This window comes from Scatophagus argus, chromosome 6 (genome assembly GCF_020382885.2).
Source record: "Scatophagus argus isolate fScaArg1 chromosome 6, fScaArg1.pri, whole genome shotgun sequence".
Lineage (NCBI taxonomy): Eukaryota > Metazoa > Chordata > Actinopteri > Scatophagidae > Scatophagus > Scatophagus argus.
Window position 1 is genome coordinate 5,187,548 of NC_058498.1, and position 21,088 is coordinate 5,208,635.

The following is a 21,088-nucleotide window of genomic DNA, read 5'->3' on the forward strand; positions in this document are numbered from 1 at the left end:
AGACCAGCTGTCCTTGGATAACATTTTTGCATTTTGTCTCCAATCTCTCTTTGTCTAGTTTTCTTCTCACCGTCTGGGCAAGCTGAAGTGTAGCCAAACCAAATTCTATGAAAGAATTGAAGTGTTAGATAACAAATTCTTCTTGCGTTTGTTTTCCCAGCTTGCAGTGTGTGAAAAAACACAAGGAAGATTCGGGATGCAGTGGCGTTAGAAATAAAAGTGCCTTTGTTCCTCTCTCACAGTTCGATGAAATGACGCTTCTCAGTGGTGAGCATCTTCTTTACTCCCTCCCATGACCAAAGAACTGAAAACTGCAGGAATACTTTTAGCACTGTTTGTTGTAAAACATTTTTACACTTTTGAATTGTAACAATATGGGTTTTGTCATGTGTGTCAGTATGTGTGTATTCATTTCAGGGTATTTTAATCATGAGAGGTATTCTGAAAAGAAACGTCTTTACTTTTATGTGTGCTAACTGCTTGTCCTCTGCCCTCACTGTAGACTACAGGTTTCTGGAGGATACGGGACGATTTACTGACGGCACCACCAGAGACAGTCTGATCCGGACTCCTCGCGTCACTCTGAAAGTATGTCCTAAAATTATCTTATATGTTTAACGTTTAGGGTTCTGTTTCTTAAATATTCCCTGTGAAGAGCTGGTGGCACTGCATAGCTGTTTTTACTTTGTGTTTATGTCATGCATATACACACACACACACACACACCCGGATGACATAATACACGGTCCCACCAATGGTGTCACACTGTCCTACTGATTAACACATGGTGATAATGTGCCAAGAAACATAGCAAATCATTAATAAAGGCAAGGAAGAAGAAGACTTCAAGTTAGTAAACATTGATGTCAATCAGTCTTAAAAAAGTCTCGGTTCACTGCCAAGAGAAAATATTAAACTTCTGAACATCGAACATATCATTCCCACATCATTAGGTGAGGTAGTTGTTTTATTTCATTCAAACACATGTAACACATGTATGAAATTCAGTGTGAATTGTTTTGGTATTTAAGAACCAAAAACCAGATGGTCCTCTCTTCATTGTTGTCACTAGTTCTCATTTGTTAGCTCTGGAAAAAAAGGCAACAGTTTGCGATCGTTCAGCCAGTTCAGCCAAGACTTTTCTCCTGAGTGCAGAAAAATCGAACATACCACCAAATCACAGCAGAAAAGAAAGTTAATACGGGTAAGATTTAAAAGCTTAGAGATTTTTAAAGTGAGGCACTTTGACCCAGAGCAGGAACAAGCTGACCCATCACTGATTATATCATCTGAAGTCCAGGACTTGAACAGATCAGAATTCTAACTAAGAATGCACTTTTCTTAACAAGGTGACAAAGTGCTTAATGGAAAATAAACGGCAGATAAAAACAAAAACAAACGAAAACAATCCAGGAAGTGATAAATAAAAGGGAATGCAGACAACAAGGACACCAAAACTGAAGCAGTCACGTTGACGAGGGCACACAATGAAAGTGATGTCAAGCAAAATAAGAGAAAGGTTCTTTTTGTAAACCTTATAAATGCAAACATGAAGAAGTGTGGATCAAATGTTCAAATCAATTGCAAACACAAGCCTGATTTCAAAAAATGTTGGGAAGCACAGCTTCTGACCATATTCTCATGAAGTGTTCCTGAGCTCAAGCAGTGATAACCCTTATACTGCACACATTACTGTATTATTTGATAGAGTTGTGTCGCTGGTGTCAAATTTAGAATGTAAAAGCATGTATTTGTAAAAACACTGAAGTTGATGAGGTAAAATATTAAATATGTTGTCTTTGTGCTATTTTCGCTTGAGTATGACTCAAAAACGATGAGTCTGTTTTACAAAGCTTCCCAACTTCCAAAGTACCCAAGTCATCTTACACGCTCCTTCAGCTAACATTGCCTGTGAAGTGAAATTGAATACTTTGTTACATCACTGTAAAACATGTCTCTGAAGGTGTGTCCTTTTAAAATACTTATGGAGCTCTCTTACTTTGAAGAGTAAGTTTAAAATGTCGTCTAAGTGTTTTTGTGCTTTTATTGCTATACATATGTAATTTGTGGCCGTCGTTATGCAACCCCTAGTGCTGCTGCTTCAAACCACAGACATTCGATTATGCTAGATTCAGTGTCCCAGCAGCCAGCTTTTACCTGTGCTGTTTCTACAAGTCAACACGAGTGACATTTGATAGCTTGGAGTAATACATGTTCTATTGTGGGATTTTTAGGAGGCAGTGACTGCTTCAGTGTGAGTCAATCAAAATAATGAGGCTTTTTCTCAGCGAGAGATAAAGGCCTGGCACAAGATGAGCTTTGGGATTTGGGTCTCCACCAGAACATTGCAAGTGCAGTAATTGTTATTAGCTTTATATAGCTCTACCTTTTAATAAATCACTTTTACTGTCTCTCACTAGTCGCCAATCCGAAGTCATGAATGTGCTACGTGAGTGCCAGAAAGGAAAGGCTTGTCCTTTCAGATTTAGATGAAGCGAGTAAGGAGAAGTTCAGGTCGTCTTTCGTTAATGAAACTCGCACAGTCGTATTCACTGATGCAGAACAGATGTTTGGTGTTTAGATCTATTTGTTCTCAGAGAAGATACTCTCCCTCCTTCCGACATTTCCACTGAACTGAAATGTCGGCAAGCCTGTGGTCCCAACAAATTTGTTCAGGGCTAAGAATAGAAGCTCTTTGTTACATCCTGGTTTGCTTAACTGTTGTTTTGACTGATGCATGCTGCTGTGAGATCTTTATTAAAGGTCTGATGGCTGTCGACTTGTTCTGTTTGCTCTTATTAATCTAGATGAGTTTTGGGACTGCTGAATCGTACTGAACTGTGCTGTAACTCTACCAGTTCTTTAGTGGCGCTACTCTCTGCTGAATGTAATGTGGTTATTTACATTCTGTGTAGGCCTGCAACTCATGATTGTTTTCATTATCAATGTCATTATAATTAGTTTGGTTAATGAAATGTGTGCATATTCAGACTGTTTTTCTGTCAATCCAAAACGGAAAGGTGTTCAGTTTATTATCATTAAAGACTGATACAAGTAAATGTTCACATTTCGTCAGCTGAAATGGTGAAGAGGACATAAACTGCTGATTGAGTATCAAAATATCAGAATGTTTTTCTGCTGTTTTAGTTAAATGAATCAATAACTGTATCGTACTATACTGTACTACTATACTGTGCTGTACTCTCTTTACTTTTCTGTTTTCAAGGCAAAGAAGCTGGCAGCTGGTGCCAGAAAGATGAATATCACACTGAGGTTCCTCCCCATCACCTTCACAAAGAGCAGAGAAAACTCCACTTTCTACCTGACAAAGTAAGAATGAAATAACTGTGAACACAGTCGAGGTATTTTGACTTTAAACTCAACATTATTTTCTGTCTTTTCCTTAGCTGTAGTTTGAAAAACTAGTGTCGCAGAGAGTGCAAGAGCAACAGATTATTTCAGTTTAGCCCAGACTCCAGCGATAATTTAGTGACTCAGGCTCAAAACTTCCCTCTGAAACAGTGAGCGGTCATTAGTCTGTTATGAGAAAATGTCTCGACAAAATCATGACCATAATGAACAATGTAAATAATTATTTCTTAATGTCAATAACCGTGCCCTAGAAAAAACACAACACAAACATACAGCAGCACAAACACCACAGCTGCCTGAAGCCTCCAACAGACATTTTGAGACAATTTGTGATGCACTGAGTCACCGTCAAAGACGGCACTTTTCTGGTGAAGTTAAGTCCTGTGTAGTCTGGAGGAAAATGATCTTCTGATTAGTCATGTTTTACTTTACCACAGGATGGCACTCTTGTTAAGGCCTAACGGCAGTGGTATCGAGTGTCAGCTCTCTTCAGGTTATCTGATGGTAGTCTGATGTGTGACACTGAAAGGCAGACACTGAGTCCTGTTAGACCTGTGGTGTTACTGACATTAACACACCAGTTTTTTGTCCGGGGTGGATAGAGGTTTACCTTTTTATTTTATTTTTATTTTTTTCAAGATTCAGCCATTCAGCGATTTTTTGAATTTCACAACAGTTCAAACGAGTTCAGGGCGAGAGCATTTCAAGTTGTATCCATTCTGATGGCGCGTCAGATTGTGTTGGGTTTCAGTGCATGTGCAGCCCACACGTGCACTCGTCTCTCTGAGGATCAATGGCATCATATTCAATGCTGCAAACAAACCGTCACTGTGCAGCTGCAGTGTGTTTCCTCCACGATGATGATATTACCCCAGTCAAAGCAACAGTCTGTAAATTACTGGAGGGTCTCTCCCCTTCGAATGTGACTCATCATCATGTGAATCACTGGACCAATAGTCCATAAGATGGCAAAAATAACACTCTTTTTGGCAAATATACAGCTAGGCTAGTTGAAGGTGAGTCTAAGATGAATTTTCAGAAGAGGATGGCAGAGACTCCGCACCACCTTCTTGTGAGAAGGTCAGTGTCTAGCTTTTCTTCATCTACAATTTGTCAGAAGGTAGTTTTATCATTGTTAAGATGTTGACATTCCAGTTAATGGTCTTTAAGGATTTGAGCCTTGTTGAGAAAATAGTGAAATATAACAAAAAAGAAAACGTGTGCCTTGTGAACTTACATCTATCATGCATAGCGACATACGCCATCACCAACAAGGTTAGTTTTTTATTGGTAGTTTAATGATTTTGGAAGACATTATTCAGTGTAGTTAACTTTGCGGACTTGCAGTATGCTTACGGGCTCATTACTTCCTGTAGACGCCTAAGTAGAAAGTAATTCTTTCACATGGGTGCTTTTCTAGTTTGCTTAGTTCTATTGGTGTTTGTCTGGCATGTTGTATCCCCTCCTTGGACAACATTCTGCCACTCATTTTTCCATTTCTTTTGAGGCTGAGTCCTGCCACTCTAATCCCTCTGTGGAAGAAAAGAGGGGAGGGGAAGAGGGGAAAACGGTTATTGAACTGCATATTAAAGTTTTACGAGTCTGAAGTGCCCAGGGACAACAATGGGTGCCAATCAGGATTGCCACTAAAAGAATCCTTTGTCAGTCCCTCCAGCTGGTTTTATGTTGTTACTTTCCCTTTCACCACCCTCTTTTCCATCCTTAAAGTCCACCGCTCTGTCATGTCTGTCTCTGGTGTTTTGCAAGCGGTGAGTTAAATGTGAGGCAACATTATGTCAAGCTGTAGTAGCGCACTGTGCCCACCCTCCAGCCCTGTACTCCCCATTTCCAACTCAACGCTTGTCAGATTGTGACAAAGTTTTTATTGGATGAGACCAGAATGTCTATGAGGGTTTTGTTATTTAGGTTGAACACTTGTGGGAATTCAACACGACTCCCAACTGCTCCAGCAACTGACACAAGAAGAAAATTTATGCTTTTACTGCTGCATTATCTGTTGAAGAATCTCTGGCCAGCTGCACAACCTTATTTCTTTGTTTAGTCTGGTCAGTTTCACTGTGAACATTTTTCAACTAACCACAACAGTGCCCCATTCAGAGACCGTAAAGGGACACAAAGGGATGAGCTGAAAGGTGTACAGTAAACTGTGATGGATCGCGAGAGAGAGAGTGTACTTCAGAATGTACCAAGTACATAATATAAAAAGCAGATGTGCGAGCAGTGTGACTGCAGCTGGTTAGCGACATATTCATGCTACGCTCTCGCTCTGCCAGAGAAGGATCATTACTGGCAGACAGCTGACTAGAGGGCTTTCATGCCTGGCGATGGTGTGAACGTATGTGTGTGTGAGTTTGTGAGCATGTGTCTCTTTGATTAAATGTTTGTACGCAAGTCAAAGGCCTTGCAAGTGCTTTTTTTTCCACCTTTTGCCAGTGACTAATCCCAAAAACAAGGCACAAACAGTAAAAACTGACAAAAAGTTACAGGCTCCCTCTCAGTTCAGTGCTTGGAGGGTAAGTATATAATAGCTGGCATTTGGCAGAACATTGGGAGTAGCTGTGTTAGGGTGGAATGATGTTTTCTACAGCCTCAGTCTGGCATGGCGGGGCATTTTCCTCATAGACAGCTTGAGTGGACTGGACAACATATTGCAAAGACAGTTACTGGGGATAATAACTGAACATATTTCTATAATAACCTGAGATAATTGTCAATATGAGCAGCTGTGGATTTGCGCCATTTATGTCAGTTTGCAGTATAGTGAGAATTAGCCTCAGTCAGCTCCCTGGAGGTGTAATTTTGTTCCATGTTATTGGATCTCAGAAGGCGAACTCAGAAATCAATTTGTTGATAAGAGGAAAATAATCTTTCTGTAAATAAAGTAGACTCATAATCACCTGCAAATAGATTCCCTGAACTTGTGTCTGAGTAAGTGTCTATCGGACACACTAGGTGTGTTGCTCGGCCGTGTGTAGGGCTTCAAGTGCCAATTTAACTTGGTCAGTCCATCCACTTTTCTAGAATGCATACATTTTAACACTAGTATGCTAAACTTAATGCCTTGCCTCTGTTTTCTGTTTAGCTGTTGAACAAACCTCCTCCACTCCTCTGTAGCTTCAGCTTCTTGTAGAGTCACTAAAGAACCAAGACATCCTCGACTGACTGCTCATTTTCATCCACCTGTTCTTGCCGCAACTGTTTAGTCAGTAAGAACAGCCATTTTATTGTGTGAAAGGAAGTGGATATGGGCACATTACCAAATGGCCTGTTGTTGCATCCTAATCATTACATCTACCCACACCTTCATACTGGTATATGACAGGGTATGAAAGGGGCATCCTCAAAAGACTCTCACTCTCACTCTCCCACAGAACAAGGGAGGATGGGTCCAAGTTCACAACTTTTCTGTTGCTGCTTCTCTTACTATTCCTGCCATCCGGTATGGAAAGCTTGATATACCAACATAGAAGTCCAAAAAAGGATAGTATCCAGATGTAGACCAGTTCCTGTCAAACAAAGACTTTGGTTTCCACTATCATTAGTTCCACGGGTGTCACCAGATTTTATTGTAGCTGCAGCAGTGAAAGAGATGGTGCATACGCCACTGAAGCCCTTTTACCGTACATTATTTGCGTGAATAATGAATGTAAGAGCAGGAATGTTTACATGTTTACATTTTGTCTGAGTGTTTCAGATCCCTAAAGTTACTAAAAGCTGGACATACTGGACTCACCATCAGCATCTCTCTAATTGTTTGATCATGTTACCAAACGGGGTCAAAATATCACAGTTATCCTGTTGCTGTTGAAAAACGTCACATCTAAAGCGTGCAGTGGATCAAGGGGTGCAATTTTACAACTGCATTTAGGCCAATTAATGTTGTAATGTTAGCAGTGACTTTCAGCACAGGTTTGTAGAAATCTGAGTGGTGTATGAACTATTAAATGTGATGGATGAATGAATGGACAAATGGTGTAAAGCAGCCTGAGCCGTATCTCTCCTCAGGTTTCATGTCTGAGGATGACTATTCATCACTTTGCTTGCTCACACGCACCACGATTCTTACTTTCCAGAAATTAAGTTTAAATAAAACAATCAGCAGCAGCTTTAGTCAAGTGTTTTTGAGACTCCAGCAGACGACCTTCTGGCTGCTGTTGGCTTGATTAATGACTGCTGATGCAGAGCAGAGTCTATGCCATCCGCCCTCCGTGGCAAACATCACATCAGAATGGCAAGCGGCAGTTTCATCAGTGTTGCAGACACTGTCATCACAGACAGCCACATAGCTGTGGGTTACATGCTGCTTTCTGGCTCGGAGAGAAATTCCAAACTGTAAATTAAGCAGAAATGTGAGTGTGCTGCACGAGCTAGAGAGAATATAACCTTGCCATGTGTTAGGTTTGGCTGACTGAATTTTCATAATTAGGTTCCCATGTGTTCAAAATTAGTTTTGTTCTTGGACAAAATACCTTTAGTGTTAATGACTTTTGGCTATGAAGCCTTTCTCCTTTTTTTGTTGAGCCACACCAATACTTTGGTTCTAGATGTGGCTCTTGCAGAATACAGTGCATGAACAACAGCACTTGTTGGATTGTTTTGAAGTTGTGTACAAACATACATGATCCCCAGAGGATTAGTCCTCATGACCAGAGTTATTCTTTTGACTTTACATCTAGCATGACCAATGGTCCATCCCATCAATTTGTGACAGGAAATCTAACTCTGGTGGCTTTGCACATCAGATCCCAGTTTATATTTTTCAGTTAGTGGTAAGTCTAAGATTAACAAAAATGTGTCTCTCCATCCATCTCTTTCCATCCTTCCCTCTTGCTTCATGGAGCTGCTGTAGACTGGTCTTGTTCCTTGTACACACACATGCATGCTTAGACCCTACACATGTTATTATGTTTTTTGCCTTTCTAAAATTGAGGAGTTCTGGAGAAAGCAGACACATGCATGACTCAAAACTGTGGCATTTGTCCAGCAGTTGAGGCTCAAGCCAGAACTTAAAGGAGTCTTAAGATACAGCTGCCTATAATCTCTGTCTCCTCTCCGTCACTCCACCCTCTGAGGTTGTGGATCCAGCCGTGGATTTGGATACAGGATTTATTTGTTGTATCCCAGTAGAGAGGCCCCAAAGCTCTGTCATCTCATTCCACTGGCACTCATTTGCCACCCAAATGCTGGCAGATGGGCAGAAACACAGGACACATGGTTTCATATGTTGCGCCATTTTTGTTGGATCTGTCCAATCCTTAATCCAGCCTGATTAATCTGCTCTGACTGCCAGACCAACAGTTAGGCTTTCTGCTCTGTAGTGTTGATGGCACAAGTAACAACAATCACTTACTTAATCAAGGATTCAAGGATTCAAGGAGCTTTATTGTCATTTCACACACGTAGAACATGAGTGGAACGAAATTAGTTTCCCCGGTCCCAGTATAAGCCCAATTGCCTAACAAATAAATATAAATATAAACAATGCTATGTAATATAAAAACAGTAGAATATAAAAAAAAAAATACAGTAGTAGTAGTAGTACAGTACAGTACAGTAGTAGTATCAACAGTGTTTGTCTGCAGAAGTGGACAAACACTGTCAATAACTGTTTTGAGTCTGTGCTATTTCTCAGTCTCGTTCATGAATGCAGATAATTGCTCAGACGCAGTTTAAGCTAGAGATGGATGATCTGCAGTTGGTTTATTATGCGTTTAAAGCTACAATGCCGCCCTTGATACAAAACGGCACGCTTTTGGTTCCTACATTGATTGACTGAAATACTGCTTTTGTTTTTGCAAATTCAACAACAGCCATTTGTTCCCAAAAGTCTTTCTGTAGGGTGTAGTTTGAAGGTTTAAAGTTTTCATAAGAAGACCAGACGAGTGATGCTATTTTTATTGTGTAAATAATGTATACCCTAGCGAGAGAAACAAAAATACTACTGTTGTGTTGCCAATTTAACAAAGAGGAAATAGCAACCACTTGGGAAGTGGTGAGATATGACCACTTCCATCCATCCTCTCTATGTAATTCAGCATGGTGGAAATGATTTGAAACCTCTGAGGACACTGAGGTTTCATAGTGAGACGAAACAAACCTGAATCTGAATCTCTCACTTCAGGGCTGATCATAAAACACACAGCCCAGTAGTTCAGTCACAAACTGAGCGATTTGAGGGGATCAGGTTTTGTCCCTAGAAACAAGAAGTTGTACAGAAATGAAACATGTTTACATTTTTCCCTGCTCTGTTCTGGCCATGTACCAATGCTGTTCTATTTGGTTAGGCTCAGTTCTCGTGGTCCTACAAGCTGTTTGATGAATAATCCCCCTTATAGGAGAAAATACCTTTTAATGCAGGCCATGTAGCACGCAGCTAATAGCATGGAAGTCTGTTGAGGTTAAAAAGCTTTCAGCAAAGTCTTTGTGTGGTTTAAGCACTTAATCTTTGCAAACAGGCATGTTTTGAGGAGGAATTGTAGGTTTTGTGTACATTAGACGTTATACATGGGAGCTACCTCGCACAGCTAGATTTTCACTGTTTGCCCCTGTTCTCCTTTAGAGTTTAATTGCCTTACTCAAGGCCTTTCAGCAATAACTGTTAAATGACTAGGCAACTGATGTTTTTCAGTAGGTTTGAGTGTTCAAAGCAGTTGTCCTTGAGTGTTGGTGCTTCTGTTTTTACTTTTTAATGCTGCTCTCTCCTCTTTTTTTTTCTCCCCTGACAATGAATGATGGCACTTATCCCAGGTATGCACTGTATGTGTGCCTGAAATGATTGCATGCCTCTTTGGGCAAGCCCCTTTTCCATTGAAAGACATAGTTTCCATTTGCTGTAATGACAGAATAATGGCATCACACCTGGTGCTCCACCCTCATTAGCTTGCACATACAAACACATACACATCTGCGCACGTATACGCATGCACACGCTGATACACTAAAGAAGAACCTCTGCCAAAACTGAGCAAACACATAAATTCTTCTGACTAAGGGGTTAGAGGTGTTAGGTAGCTCCTAGAGTTGCATGGGGAATCTCCTCCCAGCCCTTGTCTTCAATACCCCCAACTTCACCCCTTCGCTCTCTCCCCTACAGCCACGTGGAAACTCATGACCTTCTTTCACTGGGTGTTCTGCCATTTCTGCATATACTTCTTCACTTTTGAACCCTTCGTACTGGTCCTGTTTCTGTTTTCAAGGGGAAAAAAAACCAAATCATTCCCCCTCTATGTATAATGCTGACATCTGGATCTGGAGAATAATATCACAGGAACTAAACCCCGAATGAGAGAGTTGAGCAGCTCATTGCCAGTGGTTATGGATTTTTTAGAACATGCAGTTTATATCTTTGTGTTGTTTTTAGTTATTTTACTGTTTTTTTTTTTGCTAATAAAAACAATAGACATCATAGTGATCCTGATATGTGTCTGATATGTGTTCTAATGTTGAAGCAGTCTTCGTCAGTACAAGAGAATGAACACACTGATTGTTAAATTCTTGCTGTGGTTATTCTGAAAACAAGTCTGAAAACTAAGATGTAGAAATCATGTAAAATACGTATTTCATCAAAATGTGTGACTCTTATTCTCACCTCAAACTGCTTTGAGGCTTGTTCATCATTTTGGCCATTCAACACTTTGATCTAAAGTCAAGTATCAGCACACGGCACAATGGCTCTGTTGATCTGTTGACTTTCACAAGTGTGCATTTATGTTCCAAGTTATATTCATTAAATTAAGTCTATTATAGACTAGATAACACAAAAGTGGAAGAATGTTTTCATTGTTAATTAATTGTTTAGTCCAATTATTGCCAAACAGTAGTGAAAGCTGTCCATTACATCCAAGTTGATGTCTTCACATGTGTTTTGTCTGAGCAGTCCAAGTCCAATGAGTTACTGACATCAAATTTAAAATAAACATGTATTTACAAAAATCAGTGAAGTTGATGAGGTAAAACATTAAATGTAATGTCTTTGTTTTGCTTTCAATTGAGTGTATTTCAAAGAGGATTAGCAAATTATCACATTCAGTTTTGTTTTACACAGCATCTCAACCTTTTGGAACTGAGGGGCTGGAGATATTTTTTTTTAAAAAAAGATGGAGTGATATTTATATTACAGATATCAAAAAGAAAACCTCCAAGTAGTGCTCTGAATCTGTCTCGGTCAGTACCAGGCACTAATAACAAGGTCTCCTGCATGTGCCTTACAATTATACTTTGCGTTGTATGTTTCATCTTTATCCCTCTTATCCATCAAGGCCTTCGTCCTTGTACTCTGATGGCGAATGGGTTGATGAATCAGCTCCATCCTATATATGGCAAATTCTGTGGTCTTGGACAACAACTTAACTACAAGGTTAGGTTCAGCTTAGTATGTGGGGGTATATGACTCTAGAGGGCAGGACTTATTGATGCCTTTGCCAGTAGACTAATCCTGAGGGGCAGCAAAAAATACTTACTGTGTTTTTCTTCGTTTTATCTAAATAACAGGCCTTTTTTCTGTAATATCAAATGTATTTCAAGGTGTCCTGTTGGTTCATTGGTTCAAACTGAAATGGCCAGCGAGATACTGTTAATCCAAAAGGTGTGGATCTTGTTATTTATCTCTTTTACTCTGTTTGATTTCAATTTGTTGGCTATTTCTGCATCTTGATGACATTACTAGATATGAACACAGCAGCTGTTCAGGGGATAAATGTTTGGTTGTAGTGCACGCCCAGCAACCCCCCCCAAACAACCCAGCCACATTTAATAGTTACTTCCCAAAGCATTACCCCAGAAGAAGTGATTATTATTTGATATTCACCAGCTGGTGTCCTAGTATTGAGTGTATATGCCTTGGTCTCCATGGCGACTCTGGTTTACTCATTTACTCAAACGGTCACACAGATGGACAAGATTTTGGAAGCAGGCAGGCGTATTGTCTTGGACAGATTAAGGACTGAATCCATTTTATGCTCTGAATTTAAACAAGGGTATTTATGTTTGACTGTGAAGAGAATACTGTGAGAGAGAATACTGCTGACCTCATCTGTCTTTAGTGAAAAACAGGAATCAACCACTACTGTTGTTTATAAGCTGAAACTAAAAATGGGTTTTTCTGTGTCTCATTTAGAGAACAAGTATTCCTGTGGCACCTGAAGCTCATCTTCCCTCAGAGCAGCTCTGAGTTCAGCCAGAGGAGGTGAGTTACACAACAGTGTTCAGTTGGTTCAGTAATATACTCATCAAACTATCTGCTGAAGCATCAGCGCTTTAATGTCTGAAATCAAATTCCTCATAATTCTTTTTCTGTACTGTTTTTTTAGGGTATCTGACAAGCAAACCTTGCAGCAGATCTTAACCCCTTACATCCACCCGACAGAGTCGGACCCTGTGACTCGTCAAAAGTGAGCTCCGTCTCATTAACTCTCAAGTTCCTCATGGCATTTTTATTATGATTGTTTGCACAGACTCATGATCCAACTTTTTCTACCTCGATCCGATACCAAAACTCGCATTCGGGTATTAGCAGAGTACCAATCCGACACCAGTGCTCTTTCTGTTTCCTCTATAGCCTCTCTGAGTTCCGTGAGCTAATGTGAGCCTGTGACTGTAGATCACTTCTTAACTTCTTAACTTTGAATGGAGGTGTTAATACAACTGCATGCTTTTTAGGCTTGTTATAAAGTGTAATGATATTGTGATTTATGAAATAACAAAAGACTGAGACAGTATCATGTTCTTGTCTAGTACTTGTCATACAAACACACAGTTCAAGCTGTAGAATTACTGGTGTTATGATCAGGTACAGGCTGTGCAAACAGGAGTGAACTGCTGTGTGCATCAGTGGTAGTTGTCCATGTCCAACTGTGTCCATGTTTTGTGGTAGAGTAAGCAGCCAATTCACATTGATGCATTTGATGAATAGCGCTGTGTCGGGGTGTGCCGGGGCCTTTGCTACAGGGCTTGTACAGCTGGAGCAAAAGCTTTTCTGTTTTACTGGCAACAAGCGCAGGGATATTTTTGTAAGTATGTGTAGCGTTGTCATCATGTTCATCTGCTGCATCTTGCAGCAAAACCAGAAACCTTAGATTAATATGTTCCATTTAGTGCTAGAAATTCAACTACTAAGTTGTTTTGGATTAGTCACTGGTTTCATGAATAGAAATGGAAAGTGTATCAATGTGATAACAGATCCTGAAATCAACACCAGTTTGATATACGTCTTGGAAGACCTCCGAGTTTCAAGGATAGTGACAGCTGCACAGCCCGTTGTTTTCTCTTGAAGAGTTCAAATGAGCCGTTTTGGCAACAACTGTGACGTTGTGTTTAGTTACTGGGTTCTCATGTTCATGAAAACTGTCAGTGAGACTGGGGAAGACAAAGCTAATTCAGTTCACAACAGTTGTTGTTGAAATGCAGTTACAGAGACATCTGCGCTTTGGCCTCAGAGTATAATATCAAACACTCCCCATAATACCAGCCAGAGTGTGATGCACATATTCATTTACTGTTGCCTCATGCTGTCCTGGGAATGTTATATAGCATAAGAGCTTTTTGTTCTGTCCAGTTGGTGTAGTCTGAGCATCTCTGCTGCATACACGAATCAGTTATTAAAATACAGAAACAGAATGACCTGTTCTGTTTCAGATTTGCTTGCTGTCTTAATTATTCTTCACCTGAAAGGTACATTAAGTACATTTGCTACCTACGCATAATGGTCACTTGGCGTGAAAATGACCGCTACATCACACCTAAACCAGCAACAAAGTGTGGCTTAAGGTCACCACTGCACCACTAAGTGTTAAGTGTTTTCTATAGAACAGATGAGTGGGTGGAGTGACTTTTCTTAAATTTATCTCGGAGCATCGATAGACAAAATTCAGTTGGTGAATTTACTAAAGGTGATTTTTTTTATCTTTAACATTAACCAACTCAGTCCAGGTTCATTCACACAGGATTCGATTTGGGGTCTTACTTTTCGGCATTTATCTTTGTAATTTTGCTCTCGCTGCACACACTCTTTTTTTTAATTTCCTAAGCTCGTGTTTCTCCCAGCATGAACTGCAGTTTTTGAACAAGGCAGGCTCTTTGATTACTGAACATTCAGTATTTCTAATCTGAACCTTAAACAGAACAGAGATCTGACTCCTCTGACCCAGCCTTTGTACTGATAGCAGTCGGCAGTGAGCAGTCTACTGTAAAGCCTACAGCGAGAGCATATTGTAGACCTGTGCACCTCTTTAAAACAGACACCTAACTGGGCTCAGTGCCCACCTTTTAGACACAGCTTCTGCTTAGTCTAAATTCAAGCGAATGGGGTTTAAGTCTCCACGGTCCATTGGCTGGCTGTTTACAGCAGACTCAGGTGCAGTGGCCGTTAGCACTGTGTTGGATTGTCCCTAACACAAGAAGCCTGTGCATATATCAGTCAACATTCCAGACAAGTGTACATTTGGGCCGTCCTGTGCTGCTTTCAATGAGCTCTTTGTGTTTTGACCTTAATGGAAAGCACCTAAGGAAAGAATGCACAATCTGTGATTCCATGTATTTTTTTTATTGTCTTTTTTTCAAGGATTAGGTTGCATCTCTAACCTCCCGCGTGTGAATTTCTGTTTCAGGTTGAAGATGTATGTGCACACTCCATTTGATCATGTGAAAATCTTCATGAAAGCGGAGGGGAGAAAAGCTAATTCTGTGAGGTGAGATTTGCTTCCCACTTGTATCCCACTTGAATCAGAACAGATTGGATGTTCAGACCTCATGGCTTCATCTCAGTCATACGGTTGATGAGAGGCTTTTGCAAACACTAGACACTTTTGTTGTGTTCTTTGTGTTGAAGTCAGGTATTCATCACCTTATTGTGGTTTTTCACTCACATTACCTACATCACAGCTTGACTTAAACTAGATGATGCAAGGACTGATATTTAAAAATTGAAAATAAAAAAAAAGATAAATGATAATGATAAAATCTTCTAATATTTGTTCCAAGGAAGCCTTATTATTAAAGAATTATGACAAAGATTAAAAACAGCTTTGAGTTCTTGCTGGTAGGTTTTGTCATCCTGATTCTCCGTATTGTAATGTTTCTATTTTGGTTTATCAGTCAGTTTAAGATGTGTGGCTGACTTTTGAGAGTAAAATGAAATGGATGTTAATGTTCAAAGTGCGTCAAAATCCTGTCATTGCTCTGGCATCCGTTCTGTGTGACTGTTGAATTGGTTTTGGCCAGTCCTGACTGATTTATTCAGTATGTTTGAAATCGACATAGTTTGTTTATGAACCTGACATCACTTACTTGTAAATTCCTGCAAAGCTGCACATACTTTTGGCAGGGAGGCCTGAAAGGTTTTCCTCCCCTCTTTACTTTGGTTCCACATTGAGAATGCCATTGATCAAGACAATTCTCTGCTACTTTCATACCTCTTCCATCTGCTTTCTTTTCACTTTTGCTCTCTCTCCATAGTTTCTGTCCTCTTCCATTTTTTTTACGAGGGTTAGGGGATGGTGTTGATAACCCCCGTTTGCCTAGCCTACTTTCATTTTCTTTGGCTGTCCTCCATTTCCACTTAGTCATGGAGTGAATGATAATCCTCGGTGCTCATAATCATTACCCCCCTGGCCAGCATGAGACATCATGAAACCTCCCATCCCATTGTTCATCTTTGTGACACACACACACACACTCACTCACTTTTGGTTTGCTTGGTGGGCTGGGCTGCACCCACTTTCTGAGAAGATAAATTATGTTTTCTGGCAGCATATCGACAGGAATGGCAAAAAGATGAGTGTAGAGGTGTGACAAGAGAGACAAGATTTAGCATGAGCTGTCAGGCTGTCACCTTTTACCCTCATATGAGTTTAATGGAAGTTTGAATGCTTTTCAGTGTGTCATTATCTCTGATGCCATACACATTTACACTGTCACCTTCATAATGATAATCATTACAAGGTAGGTTATAACACTGCGTGATCATAGCTTAATAATGCATAAGGATCATTGGGTCATAAAGATTCTGCAGATTTTCATCCAAAAAAAATGGATTGGTTTAAATGGATTTGCACTTATTTTATCTACTCCCATGTGTCATAAAGTTTTCTCCTGCTAGACAGTACTGTTCACCTTATCCATTACATCGCTGATTAGAACCTGATTGTGGCTGCTCAAACTGTGCTTCTGCTAATATAAAGTCAAGAAAAAAATGGGGAGAAAACACCATTTCAACTTTATAATAAGCAATAAGATTGTAGAAATGCAAGTATTCTGTGCATAGCATCATTATATGCATTTACAGCATGGGTCAAAATCATAACCCGCATTTCATGTTCACTCTTCAAGGAGTGTTATCAACTGGGCCAGACCATAATATTATTGGTTGCAGCAGGATAAAGGTGCAACCTGTCGGAGCAACATGTGATTTAGTGCTGAACAACAGAAAAATGTAAACACCGTGAATTACACCGTGCATAGATGAGTTGTAATGGTATGTCATCAATATGTCTGTGAACACACATATTTGGTGTCTAAATGATTAATAGGTACAAAATGTTTTGGAATCAGTCCAGGAGATCATTTCAACCATCAGCCCTGAAATGGACTACAGTGGCAGCAAAGTAAACTTTGGGGGTAACTGTGCTCATGAAAGTACATGCACTAAACATGCTTGTTTTTGCTGCTGAGAGGTTTGACAGCATTACAGAAACAACCTTTATGTTAAAGTTTAGGATCTTTTTTGTTTATCCAGAAACAGCTGCTATATTGCTCTCCTTGAATCCACCAGACTCCACTGACAAAAACAAAGTCAGACTTGAGAGAAAAAAAAATAAAACTCACCGAGTGTCTTGGTCTTTAAATTGTTAATAGAATTACCATCTCTAGTTTGGTTGAAATAAACCCTTAAGTCACTGAGGTAGAAAATACTGTGGCTCTACATGCTGTTTTTGTAAAAACAAAATGTTGACCTTCTTGGTTTCTGTCAATCCTGCCTGAATGAAATCTATCTGAACGGGAGGGGTACCGGAGTGTCTGCCAAAACTATGCAATGAAGCTCCATGTTTAATTTATGCTTCTGTTATATTCACCTATATGTTGATGCAGACTTTATTACACTCATACAGCACACACAAACAAAGGTCACCGATGCTCCTCCACTCAGTTACATAAATCTGAGCCAGAGAGCAGAAATTGTAAAAGTCTGATAATTCTCACATATCTTGTCCGTTTTCAGCCCGAAACAATGTGAAGTGATGACGATGTGTGCACTGCTCACTAACCAAAAACACTGTTTCCCTAAAGAAGCATTTAATAAAATCAAAATACTGAAGGCAAGGGTGGTGATATAAACATGAAATGTTCACATCTGTGTGAAGAAGCACGTAGACTCTAGCATTTCCTGAAAATTTTCTTAGGAAATAAGTCATCACAGTTGTTATCATCCACAACAGTGTTCCCAGTTTGGGGAGAAAGATTTTATAAATGTCTCCTAAAACAGCTATTAGCCTGATGCAGTCACTGTCGTAAATCAGATTTTGGAGAAAGAATGTTTTGACTTTGACCTGTCTGGTCTGCCATAATGACTAATTCGGTGGCATAAATCTCCCTCCCTTTCTATCCCACTTTCTTTCTCAGTAACCTTTTCCTGTAGTTCTGAGTATGAGGTGCACAGTGAAACTCTGTTAAGTCCACAGTTCAAGTGTTTATTGTCAACATTAGGCTGAGGATGGGCGAATGAAAGAAGAGGAAAAATTAGGATTCTTTTCCAAAGGGCGAATTAGCTTAATTTAACTAGATGCAGTTACATAACAGGACCACAACCGCAGAATGTAGCTCTAATAAAAATTGAGGCCCTCTGCAGACTAAGGTCACATCCCATTTTAGCGGTCCCAAACAAGGTCAAAGCGTTAATATATACTCAATTATACAGTCTTAGAAGCAAGCCCCTATTTTTGAAAGGTGTTATTAATGTTATGAAGTCATAGGCAGCAGTAGTCATGGCTACTTAGAGACTGGTTGCCAAGTCTAACACAAAGGTATGACTGCATGTTTTTGTTGTTGAATGTCTACTGGAATATAAACCTGCTCCAATAAAGGAGCTCTTGTGCTAAACTAAACGTAGCTGTGTAACCAGTCAACATTCTCTTACTGGAAGGAAGACAAACTGTGCATCAAGAGAACCATTCACACCCTTCTGAGTGTTTGTTTGTGTTATTTTTTTAATGTTTATTTTTTATTCATTCCACTCCTGAGTTCCAGTGTATGTTTCCCCTGCTTTCCCATAACTCTTCTTTTTCTCTCAGCCAGCCGAATCTCACAGAGAACATCTACTTGTGTTGACTTGTCAGAAGTAGAGATGCTGTTTTTACTTTTGCGGCCACAAAAGGAAACCTGTGTGTGTGCATTCTGTTTTTGTTGTTGTTTGTTTGTTTGTTTGTTTTTATCAGTGTTATGGACCCACCAGACAGCTATGGATCTGTCCTGTCCAACAGTGCTTTTTCTTACATGTTTGTGGCAAACCTTCTCCTTAGCTCCCCCGAGCCTGTCGATCGCCTCTCCCTTAGCTTGCCCGGAAGCTATGTTGAAGTTTGTTTCGGTGCAGCAGATGCTTTCTCATGTCTCCTGCAAAGCTGGACTGGTTTTGGGTATTTTTTAATAGTAGTATTAATAGCCAAGGCATTAATGTCACCAGATTATATTGTGCAATTCCACAGTGGACAGTCTGTCCTCGAAGGCAGATGAAAAGTAACAAAAGTGCTTGTGTTAAATATGAACCTGACCAGTTGTTGAGTGAAGTGTACATGCTTGCAAGCCAGATTGTTACAGTTACAGAAAATGTGAAACAGTTCCCCAGTTCTGAGGTGTTTAAGGTGTTGCTTCAGATCAAATCTTATAATCACTTTGTTAGCTAAATGTAATTATGTTAACACTAGTGAGACATCCTCTGATATTATGTTCCTCCTGTACATGCACTGATTTTAGTACAACTTTGCCTGTTTAATGTAAGCCTTCTTATGGCCATTTTACGTTTGTAAATGCACCTGGTTGGTGCAGTGTCGTTCAGTACCACATTTCCAAATCCAAAGTATCCGTGATCTCATGGCTATCGGATTCAGTGCTCAGTCCAAAAATGCATAAGCCTTCTATACTGTATTCCAAATTGTTGTGGAAGGCCTTTACATCAAAGCAGCAATCAAATGATTAAGTCAAGGATTAGCATTTTTCTTTGTGTTTTAATGTGAGCTGAATTGAATTGCAATGTCAATGTGTCATTTTCATTTCATTGGTTTTACTATCCATGATGAAAGTACCTAATGTTTGGCCTTGAGATTGCGCAAATCTGCATATTCTCACATTAACTTTGGTTTTTATACATTCCAGCTTTGGCATGAGCAGCACAAGCATGGTCTGATTTGTGCAATCACAACATTTATAAATGAAGCCCTGGTCTGTGATTACATAAGGACACATGAGAACACAGTATTGGCAGCAGCAGCAAGAACAAAAATACTAACTTAGAAATTTACCAAGCAATCTTTGGAGCCAGCAGCATACAAAGAGTGTCCAGTTTCAGCATTAACTGACCATTTTTCTTACAACATTTGACAGTTAGTCCATTTCACAAAGCAGTGCTGCTACTAACTAACAGGCAGCCATGAACATGTCCAGTTTTAATTGCGCAAGATTCAGCATTTTTTTCGTTATCACAGTAATGTCAATGTCAATAATGTATATCGAAATATTTGCAATTTTTCTCTGTCCTTTCACATTATGACTGCTGTATCCTCACTGATGGGTCTCAGCAGTGGAGGCGAAAACAATAGGAACCTCCCTGAAGAGAACATCAGTCCTACCCTCTGTTCTGTTCATTCACTAGAACACTATATAGAGACCAGATGTGTGCGTGTTCTTGCCTGAGTCATCCAGCCGTGTTTCTACAAATGGCCAGAGTTTTAACACCACAGGGAACCGCGTTCTGCTTTGCCATCTACCCTTTCACTGTTGTTCACAGGGACTTCTGTTTTATTTTAGCTTGTATATTTACAAAAATAAAAAACATCCGTAAACATTAATTTATTAGAAGTTATACATAAAAACAAATGGAATGGAAACAGCATTTGTCTGGCATGCACATTGCAAGTCAATGCAGGACATTTAGTAGGACCTTTTTCTCTAATGACTTTACCCATGCCAGCTCTACAAACTGGTTTCGCTGCTTAACCTTTGAACCGATCGTACCTTTTTCTTTCGATCCTGGAAACCATATCCCAAATATTATATCCATCTTTACTGTTTTTGCTCTTCTGATGTGGAGATGTGCTAGAAATAACCTGCAGCCATTTGTTGTTGTGTGGCAAGAAATTTCCTGTGTGTGTTGAGACCCACGGGCTGTCACTTCTTTCCTTTATCCCATCCTGCAGGAAGTGCCAGCACATATTGCTATTTATTTGTGGGACCATGCGAAATGATCTTTAGCCCACCAAACAGAGAAACTCTTGAAGAGGGAGGACTTCTTGGAAGCTGCCCTGCCAGTAAAGACCTGTAAATGTCAAATTCTCACAGAGTGCTTTGATTGGCTTTGGGAGTGGGTGTCTACCTGGGCGGTTCTCAGTCTGCTTGTGCTTTTAGCAAAACAAACAATGGCTCAGTAATCTAAAGTCTGGCATGAGTTTGACAGTTGGTGGGGATGGTGCCAGTCACTGTATATCTTCAATAT

At 39.9% G+C, this 21,088-nt stretch overlaps 1 protein-coding gene across 1 annotated transcript in view; it reads left to right on the forward strand.

Moving 5' to 3' along the window:
* znhit6 (zinc finger HIT-type containing 6) overlaps positions 1-21,088 on the forward strand; it is a 28,322-nt gene that overhangs the window by 2,978 nt on the left and 4,256 nt on the right. Inside the window, exons 3-8 of the mRNA XM_046390879.1 lie at positions 161-267; positions 503-588; positions 3,227-3,330; positions 12,509-12,577; positions 12,702-12,782; positions 14,997-15,077. Of these exons, the coding sequence (XP_046246835.1) occupies positions 161-267; positions 503-588; positions 3,227-3,330; positions 12,509-12,577; positions 12,702-12,782; positions 14,997-15,077 (528 nt within the window). The remainder of the gene's footprint in view (positions 1-160; positions 268-502; positions 589-3,226; positions 3,331-12,508; positions 12,578-12,701; positions 12,783-14,996; positions 15,078-21,088) is intronic.